Source organism: Notamacropus eugenii, chromosome 2, assembly GCF_028372415.1.
Source record: "Notamacropus eugenii isolate mMacEug1 chromosome 2, mMacEug1.pri_v2, whole genome shotgun sequence".
In the NCBI taxonomy this organism is placed as follows: Eukaryota; Metazoa; Chordata; class Mammalia; order Diprotodontia; family Macropodidae; genus Notamacropus; species Notamacropus eugenii.
Genome location: NC_092873.1, coordinates 359,697,998 through 359,708,118, shown reverse-complemented (window position 1 = coordinate 359,708,118; position 10,121 = coordinate 359,697,998). Strand labels below are relative to the sequence as shown.

Below are 10,121 nucleotides of genomic sequence, written 5' to 3'. Positions count from 1 at the left end.
CGCGCCCCTCTGCGCCCCGCCCCCGCGCCCCTCTGCGCCCCGCCCCCGCGCCCCTCTCCGCCCCGCCCCCGCGCCCCTCGGATCGAGGAGCCCAGGCTGAGTTTAAGCGACTTTTATTAGACTACTTCAACAAGTTGCATTCCAGCTGCGGGGAGCGCGGCCCAGCCCCGGCGCGCCCCGGGGTGCTCAACGGGCCCCTTCTGCCAACGTCAAGTCCCAGGTGTGCTGATCATCCGCTCTCTGCCCAGGAGCCCCTATAAAAATACCTTTTAAATAAGAAAACAGGCTTCCTGGCCAATCTGCATCCCACAGCTTTATTTAGTAGCATTCTGGGTTATACTGTAAATAATTTTTCCTTATTGGTGGCTAATGTTTGATTATAATCATCCTGTTAATTATAAATACCAACCAGGTAAATAACACTATTTAATAACCAATCCCCGCTCCTTGAATCAAATATGGCCACATTCTCCTTTCTCCTCATCATGAATATTTTAGAAATGTTCCTTAAAGACACCCTCCTCTCATATCGGACCACACCCAAGACTAGGTGGAATCCAAACCCTGCCGCTACCTAAATGGGCTGAAAACCAAACCTGTTCTCTAACTTCACACCCTGAACAGAGTGCACTGCTGAACTGTCCCAAGGGTGCACTGCAACATCCTCTTGAACACCAGCCTTTCTTCCTAATTTTTTGGCCCAAATACTCCTTCTGACCAGTTTCTGTTAAAAAGACAAGTACTCCTGTGCCACCTACTCTCATTTGCCCATCCCAAACTTGATTGGAATTAATATAGGACTCTACCTCTCTCTTTTTAAAATATTCCTATTTTTTCCCTACTCTCGAAAAATAAGAGGATCTCTTCATCATCATTAGGGGAAAAAGGTATTCATTAAAATTGACCTCCCCCTATCTTCTAGTTATGTTAGCAAAATATTTTATCCTACCTATTTTTCTTAAAAATTTTTTCCTTAAAGAAAAACGTAAAAATACCACAACTGATGCTGCTCTATAGGTGCTGGTGAGTTAACTCCTCCTACCTCTTCCACCACTGAAATACAGGAATGAAGGTGGTTAGTCTTTAAAATGTTACTGGGAATCTTTGAAAAACAGACTTTCCAGTGACTGCTATCTTATTTTTCTTCTTCATCATGGATACTTTGTGTGGTAGTAGCAGTACTAGGCCTGGGAGTCATCTCAACACCCAGGAGTGAGGCTGCCTTCAAAAAATTAAAGAACTAACTTGATAGCGACCTCTTTTCCCAAGGGCTTTCATATTTTAAACGACAACATATCAAAACCAACCAGACAAAAAAATCAATATACTCAACTTCAGTACAAGGAGAACATTTGTTCTAAATAAGGTTCAAACCATTGTCTTCAATGCTCTCTAAAAGGGAGAAATAGTGGGGAAAGAGTCATTAACCCAAATCAATTTTTAAATTGTCTTCCTACTAATATCCATCTAAAGTAAAAACTTAGGTTCTGGTCTTTGATTGGATCCAAAGAATACTGTGATGTGGATGATGGAAGTTGCAACGATGAACTACATCTCAAAACTCTTCAGGTTAAAAAATAAGGAAGCAGGTTCCTTCTACCCCACACCCCAATAACAGAATAAAGTCATCTGTGAGCAGCAGGCTGAGTTATTTAATGCAACAGTTCCCTCAAGTGGAAGGCAGCTCCTCAGTAGCGGTGAGTGTGCCAGTCATTGTTGTTGATCTGCAGTAATTCTGTCACAACCTGCAGGATGTTATGGTTGTGTTTCTTCAACAGCCTCAGGTTCAGCTGCCTGTCGCAGAACCCCATTTCAAACAGATGGGACATCAGGGCTGCTGTCTGATCTTCAGAAACTACAGGCTGTGCACAGGCAACAACAAAATCCCACCTTTACAATTTATTCAAGCATTTCCTTCATACAACATTCTCTGTATACCTCTAGCACATTCAAAACACCTTTTGAAAACACAATGTAAGTCCCCTTTGAATTACGTGTATAGCAATGAAAATTGTGGGGATGAGGGCCTACAGGGAAGGAACAGACAGTTCACCTTGTCTAGTCCCCTCATTTAAGATGAAAAAACTGTGGCCCAGAGAGTTTAGGTGACCTGCTCAGATGATACAGTGAGTGCGAGACTCAGATAACTCAGGTCTTACGACCCCAAATGCAATACTTTTTCCATTAGAGCATACTGTCTCTCAATATTTCAGAAGAAAGGGTAATTCAAAAAGAAATATGAATTGGTAGTTACTCTTTAAGGAGTCAGAGGGAAGAGAATACTTTCAAGGTAATGATTATGGGGTAGAAATGAAGAAAAAACTGAGACTAAAATGGAAATATGCCAAAGAAAAACAGGACAGCTATCCAAAGATTTGGATAAAGAACTACATCTCTTTTTGAGGCCTTCGTGGCTTTCTGCAATGGAATTGAGACAAATGCCAATATTTTCGCTGGTGACCTGGGCACAGTTAACAAAAATAACATATACACTGACCTGAGCAGTGACTGGTGGCCCTGCAAAAAGGGCCTTGTAGGCAGAGGCAGCAAAAGACATAGCACCCTTCACCAGCCCTCCAGTAATGCTACTCCCATGGTAGTACCTGTGGAGGAAGGACCAAGTTATCTCCAACAGATAAAGAAAAAAAACCCACTCCCTAAGGTACTATGGACTTCAAATAGATTCCTTCCCAGAAAATGGGAATTCTTCAAACACAACAATAAAAACACACACACACACACACACAGAACTTTAAAAAGAAAATCCAATTAGGTATCTTCACATCAGTTTTTCAAGTTCACATTTTGATTCAACTCTAGGGGATTCAGTTCTACAGCTGCAAGGAATGAGTCCTATACTAAAGAAATCTGATTCTACAGGCTAGTAACCCCATACCTATGACATCAAGTATATACTGGGAAGGAAAAAGGGAGGAGAGAGGGAAGGCCAAGTGATAGTTATTCTGAGTTAATCCAAGAGAAGCATCTCTCAATCAGTATTCTACAAAGAGAAAGCCAACTCTGATACTAAAGCAGTGGAAACGTAAATCAACAGAACTGACCAACAGAATTCCCAAAGAGAATTCAATTGAACAAATATTTAAGGATCTACTACATAAAGAGAATTGTGCTAGGACTTTTGAAAAACACATTTTAATAAGATTGGAGTTTATGGGATTATGAACAGAAATAGAATGTAATATGGAGTTATGACAGAAAAGAAGGTTGTATTTTAAAGGGACAATAAAAAATCAACAAGTTGGAAAAAGGAAAATGGGAGGGCATTTCAGGTCTACAAAGAAATCTAAGTAAACACCCAGTAAGAGGAAAGGGTAAAGTATGTTTAGATGACAAGCAGTCCAGTCTGGTATGAGGATGGAGTTCTTGGAAGAGAACAACTGCAGCTTTGATTGTGGAGGGCCCTGAACAGGGAGTCACTGAAGAATTCTGAGCACAAGAGTCATATTAGATCTATATAAAAGGAAAATAAATGTGAGACATGGTTTTCAGGAAGAGAATAGAATTAGAGACAAGCTGTCAGTAAAAGTACTGCTATAATCCAGGTAGTTAGGGTGGCGGTGGGATGAGACATTAGAGGACAGAGTTGAGAAAGATTTCAAATATTGAATCAGCAAGATTTGAAAACTAATTGGATTCAAGTGGTATAAGAATGGGGGTGGGGGGATACTGATCTCACAGATAGAAACATTTAGAACAGATTTCCAGTGGTGAGATAAGCTAAACTGTGAAGACACTGGGATGCTAATAATAGATAAAGATGTCCTGTAGATAGGGGAAGAGGTGGACAGAGAACTCAGCAAGAGGTGAGGTCTGGAGGCATAAATGTAGGAGCCATCTGCATAGGATTGATGATTGAAACTGTGCATGTGAAAAAGATAGCTAAGAGTATACACACACACACACACACACACACACACACACACACACACACACACACACACACATACACGCACGCATGCACGCACGCACACATGCGTGCTGAGGACAAAATCTTGAAGTGTACTAGCCTTAAGATGCTATGAAAAGGAGAAGACAGTAAGAGGTAGAAAAGGAACAGGAAAGGAAACCTGGGGAAGTTTGCTGCATAGGAAGCCAAGGAAGAGAGTCCACAGAAGAATGTAGTGGTCAACATTATCAAAGACTGCAGAGTGGTCCAGGAGGATAAGGACTGAGAAAGCACCATTAGATCTGTAATTAGGTGCTCGCTGGTGACCTTTGAAAAGAACAGTTTCAGCAGAATGGTAAAAAGATCAAAGGCAGCTTTGTAAGGGGTTACACAAAAAGTGGGCAATGGAAACAATTTTCAATAAGTTTGGCTATAAAGGGCAGGAGTGAACTTGGATAATCACTGGATTGTGCACAAAAGAAGGCTTTTTTTAAAGGATTAGAGAGATCTGAATATGTTTAGAGATAGAATGGAGTCAGACTGAAGTGAAAAACCGAAGATACAGGAAAGAAAAGGTGAGCTGACTATTGACACAGGAACTCTGGAAGAGTCAAGAAGGGATGGGAACCAATGCCTAGATAGAAGAAATGGCCTCAGCAAGGGATACGGAATACATGTTTTCTGAAACAGGAAGCTAGAATCAGCATGGAGTGATAATGCTGAGAAGTGTGGAAGAGAAGAGTTGAGAATGTACCCATCAGGGGGGCCTCAATCTTCTCAAAGAATGAGGAGGGTAATATAAGTTTTAAGGATGGGGAGTGGAGGCAAAAATAGTTAGGAATTAAAGAGAGGGAAAATGTTTGTTTCCCACATGCTAACTACGATCAATTTTCCTGCTTAAAATCATAGATGGAGGGAGGGGCATCTCAAAGGTCATCTAATCCAACCCCTTATTTTACAAATAAGGAAACTGAGGCCCAGACAAGTTAAGTACATGTCAAAGGTCACAGGTAACTAACTTCTTCTGACTCATCTCTACTGCTCTTATCATTATACCGAGACCTTTCTGATCCCTACCCTGACTATAATGACATGATTGTATGTGGGTATATGTGTTGGTGGGGTGGTGGTGAATGGGGGATGTTTTTGGTCTAGGAAGGTCAAAGGTCTTACACAATAACTTTTGCTTTTTAAGTTCAGTTTATTGCCCAACCACTTTAGGAAAAATGGAAATGCAAGAATAATGGACTGTTTTTGATGCTCTCTAGACACTAGCATAAGCACTCTTAAAATGAAAACTGCATTAAAGGCTATCCAACTGCTTCTGAAGAGGAAACTATGCAAGGTCCAGTTACCTTGAGTTTTCATAGCTCTTCTGTCTACTATTTACAAGTCCCGATGATGCCCTGGGCTCTGAAAGCAAAAGAATTATTGGTTAGAGACAGAAGCAAAAAGATGAAAATGAGTTTCCCAATTTCTCTTCGGCGTTATTTTGGGGACCTGAGAATTTTTCCCTCTCTAAAATAAGTATTTGGGAAATTCTGTGGATTTAGATAAATGATAAAGAAAAAGCATCCAGAATGCTGAGCAGCTATTAGTTAGGTCTGCAGTTAAAAAAAAAAACCAACAACTCCCTCTTCTCTTGTCATGCAAATTAATTGTCTAAGTATTTTCGATCTGTAGAACGCTCTATAATTTCTTCAAATTTAATAAACTAAGTTTGAGAAGAACAGAAAAAAAGTAAAAGAAACAAAGAAAAGGTCAAACTCCTGGGAGCAAGATAAAAAGATTATTCAGCATCTCTTACTGAAAGTAGTGAAGAAGGAAAAAGCACAAGTTCATCAGTACCTCCTCTTACTTGATCAGGAACTGGAGAAAATTCTTGAATGGTAACTGGCAAATCTGTTTCTACAGAATTAATATTCTGAAGAGATGAAGGACTGCTTCTAAAAAACATTGAAATGAATTGTGAGATACCCATAGAGATGCAATGAGAACACAACCAGGATTGGGCTGCCTGGCCCCAGGGTGACCTAGAACTTGGGTCCCAGAGTTAAGTTCTAATAACACTGGCTTCCTTTTTCAGACAGCGCTCATAATACCTTTACTTCCGGGTGCCGAGCGTACAGTAAACAATGAATGTTACTGAACTGAGTATGTATTAAATAATCACAAATTCTAACTCCCGTTTCACCGAAGGAGTTGATGTAATAAATTCCTGATTACTTTACACACTGAGTAATTAGTGAAGGGGATAACGTATAAATAATTTATAGATTTGCTTCTGAAATGTGCTATGCTTTTTCTATAGTAGATTTAGTTTTTGATTATTTATTGCTTATGTTAATTTATTTTCACTGCCTCCATCTGTGAACCAAATAACAATAAGGGAGAGAAAGCTCAACTCCATACCAAGTATCAAGAGAGAAGTTAAAAACCTTCTTGTACACAAAACTCCAAAGTAGATTATCTAATCCATACAAAAGCTATCTAATCTTCCTTTAATGTTGGATAAAAATTTTCTTTTAGTTAAAGATCAGGTGGTACTGGAAATAGCATCTCTATCCACACTGTGCCAAGTGGGAGAAAGAAATCTGTTCCCATGGTAATGTAACATTTCAAGATCTAGTGGACCTTTCTCCCAGCAACCAGCTGAGGGCAGGGGCAAGTGATACCTGGGCAGCTGTCCTGGAGGCTCCAGCACCTCTGGAGTCAGAAGTACCGCATCCAGAGTCTGGGAAGTTGTCAGGATATCACTGATGCTGTGCCCTTGCAGCTGGTTGTCCCCTCTAGGGAGCCCTTCGTAAGCCTCAGCTGGCTCTTGTTCCATCTTGACCACTTGCTCTATCTCCATGAGCCGCTCCAGGCCTGGCTGTGAGAGAGCAGAACTATACATGGACTCCCCCAGGGGGCGGCTTGTATCAAAGCACTCAGGCAAGATAATGATATAATCCTCGGAAGAAGCAGAAGAGCCTTGACTTCGGACTTCATCTTTAAGTTCCTCCTCCTCTTCCTCCTCTACCACCTGGATGGTGTCCTTTTTTTCATCACTCATCAGTCTCTCCTCAGGAAAAATGGAATTTGCTAAAGGATAAAAGCAACCAACTTTTAGCTGCTCTGTAAGCATACCAAATTGCTAGCCAGAGCAAAGCAAGAGGCACAAGGTGGAAAGGGGAATCCACATGGGAATGGGCTGCTGGCAGAATCAGGGTAATGTTCTAGTCAGGAGAAGAGAGAACTAGACAGAACACCATCATAGCTCAGGAGAACAAGACAAACACACTTCAAGGAAGCATGATAGATGGACCTTAAAATGAGGAGCAGCCACCCGCAAGGAGAAGGGCCATCATTATGACTACTCTGAGACAGTTCAAAACAAAATCTGCCTGTTTGTTTACTGTAAACATCAAAAGGTTGAAAAAAAATTCTGGATGGTGACTCCTAGGTAATCCATTTAAAGTAGGCCACAATTATCGTTATGGGTCTTCAAGGTCACTCTTACTAGAGAATATAGACTAAATTTACTGTAACATATATAGCCTTACCAAATTCTTTAACTTTATTGGAAGTTGGGCATTTAGAGTATGTTGGAAAGAGTTCAGCTGCTGGCTTGAGCTCTGTCTTGTCATAATGGTTTTAGTCATAATGGGATTAGACTTCTAGAAATTTAGTAAAAATGTACAATCTCACCCAAAAAATTCTCCTTGCTTGTGGCTGCTGCCATAATTTCTGGTACTACTCCTCAGGGAAAACTGGAAAAACATTCTCCAATCCCCAAGAACGACTCTGAAGAGACACCCGGACTCACATGAGGATTTCTCTTTGCTGAAGTCATCTGATTGGACCAGCTGCCTCTCCTCAACGAGCTGGGGCTGAGACTCTCCTTCTACAGAAGGGGAGAGTTGAGTTCTGATGGCTTCTTCACTCCTGATACCATAACTGAAGTTGTCAGGGAACATATGCAGAGAGCCTAATGAATAAACAGGAGTTCAATCATAATCAAAATCCTTTACCTTCACTCTCAGTAGATGGATAACACACTTTTAACCCTGCACTGCCACCAGAGTGGTAGGAGGGAGAGAGCAGAAGTTGCTGACATACTCACTTTGCAGGGACTTGGGTCTTCGAGGTGGGTTATGGTCAGGAGCAGCATCTAAGGTAAGGGAGCGGATTACAGTTTCACAAACAAACTGAGTCCCACTCAGGTCTTCTTCACCCTCTTCTGCAGGAACAGTATTCTCAGCCTTATTCTTTGATGCCCCTGTAGAATCTGAAAAAAAGCATATCCTTGTAAACACTCTGAACTTAACAAATGCAGGAGTTTTGGTTCAATTTAAACTCATCACCTTTGATGACAAGTTAAATAACAAACAGCAGCTGTCAACATCACCTGAAGGTGAAAGGACTTCACATGGGACAGAAAAAACCACTCAAGCACTGAGACAAGTTTAAAGCAGTAGCAGAAGTTAAGATATATATAAACATACATATACATTCTCTTACCAGGAAGCACTTTAAATCCTGTCCCTTCACTCTCTTCTTGTATCTGTCCCAAACCTGGTTTCTCTATTAAAGGGCTGTCATGTGGTAGCGGAGACATGCAGGGGGTCATATCTGAACATAACACAAGAAAATGATCAACCAAGCAAAAGGTATCACCTTTCAAACATACATAAGTCATTGTTAAGGATGAGAAATAGCCACAAACTTCTTGCCACCTCTCAAGTTCAAGGACCCTAGTTGCACAAGACCCTCTAATAGGCTAATACAGGAAATCTCAGAAGCACACAAAACACCCACTTAGATGTCAATGACAAAGGTAAGCAACTATAAATCTAAATGTAAAGAAAGAAATAGATGCAGACTTTAGAAAAAAGAATCTAGATGACATCATAAAGTCGATTTTCATTCAATTCAGGGAAGATTCCCAGATGTGTAAAATAGCTTTTGACAGACAATGGGTGAAAAGGAGTCCCATTTCACAATTAAGCATCTTTGACATCAGGCTGGTCTCTAGAAAAAGGACCAATCTCCAAAAGGCACTTTCTTATAATAAAATTCCAAGTTTCATAAAGTCTGAGGTACGGTACCTGTGTACCTGGCAGCTGCCTGAGAAAAAGTTGAGTTTAGTGACATTCTTACCCACTGGGGTGTTGTGGGGCACTCGCTCAAGCTCTTGAACAATGTTTATGTCTAATAACTCAAATGACAGCAGGTCCTGGAAAAGAACATGGGCAATGTTAGTGGGGCTATAGCACCATGCCCACATGGAACTCTGGTATCACCCAAGACCCTTCTCCCCTTCTCCCCCTCTACCTCCACCTTTGCCTGAAAGAGAAAGGTTACACTAAAATTGAGCTATTTATGATTCTAAAACGAGGAAGGGAATGCAATGGTAGTGGAGAAGGGCTGGCCATCTGACAAGAATAACAACCAAAGGAAGGTTATATGAGGGGGCTGTCCCAAATCCAAGAGAAACTGGTTCATTCTGCCACATTTTCACAGTGGTACAGGTACCAGCCATGGGTTATATAGGGACCCCCAAAAGAGCCTTAACTATGGGTGATCCTAACATTACCCAGGGAAATCACATAAGTCAAGAGTGAATACAGCTTTTACTTTATCAAACCAGTTCTAAGAAGTCCCCTTTCTTACAAGAGAACTATAAAACTTCTTCCCCAGGACTCTCCTTGCCCCTGCTCATCAAAGGATTGACTCTTCTACCTGGGCAGTGAGGAGGTCCACGGATGGGATGTAGAGCTCCCTCTCACTTCTGATCTTCCTGGTGATGCAACTTTCTGCTCCCTCTGTTGACTCAGTCACTTCATCAATCTGAATTTCCTCTTTAGCAAGTGAGAAAGCCTCCTGTGGAGCCAAACAGGATAAGCCTTAGATTCTCACTAGAAATTTGTAAATAGACTGAAACTGTTCACCCTCACATCCCCCAAATTTAGAAAAAATGGAATCCATTAAAGTAGGGTAATTGCCTGACAATAGCTGCTACACTAAGCGGAAATAAAAATGACAATTTACTAGAAGCCAAAAAGAGTAATGTTCTCAAAGCCACATAAACCCACAGATCAGCACAGGCTGAGATTCCTGTCAATATTTCAGAATTAAAGTATTTCTACTAATGCTCCTAATTATATAGAGATGCAAAGAAATTTAATGGCCACTAAAACTAAGGCCACTAGAACCAGGCCAGCACAAAACA

At 41.1% G+C, this 10,121-nt stretch overlaps 1 protein-coding gene across 6 annotated transcripts in view; it reads right to left on the bottom strand.

The window, feature by feature from the left end:
• Positions 1-97: 97 nt before the first annotated feature.
• The window catches only part of NBR1 (NBR1 autophagy cargo receptor), a 32,833-nt gene continuing 22,809 nt past the window's right edge, over positions 98-10,121 (bottom strand). For 5 of the 6 annotated variants that reach the window (XM_072646606.1, XM_072646607.1, XM_072646605.1 and 2 more), the window contains exons 13-22: positions 9,632-9,772; positions 9,050-9,125; positions 8,411-8,521; positions 8,013-8,177; positions 7,716-7,877; positions 6,583-6,991; positions 5,756-5,853; positions 5,263-5,320; positions 2,498-2,603; positions 98-1,862 (exon numbers count right to left, since the gene is read on the bottom strand). In XM_072646606.1, coding sequence (XP_072502707.1) covers positions 1,689-1,862; positions 2,498-2,603; positions 5,263-5,320; positions 5,756-5,853; positions 6,583-6,991; positions 7,716-7,877; positions 8,013-8,177; positions 8,411-8,521; positions 9,050-9,125; positions 9,632-9,772 — 1,500 coding nt within the window. In that variant the 3' untranslated portion in view covers positions 98-1,688. The remainder of the gene's footprint in view (positions 1,863-2,497; positions 2,604-5,262; positions 5,321-5,755; positions 5,854-6,582; positions 6,992-7,715; positions 7,878-8,012; positions 8,178-8,410; positions 8,522-9,049; positions 9,126-9,631; positions 9,773-10,121) is intronic. The other variant, XM_072646610.1, reaches the window with a different exon arrangement.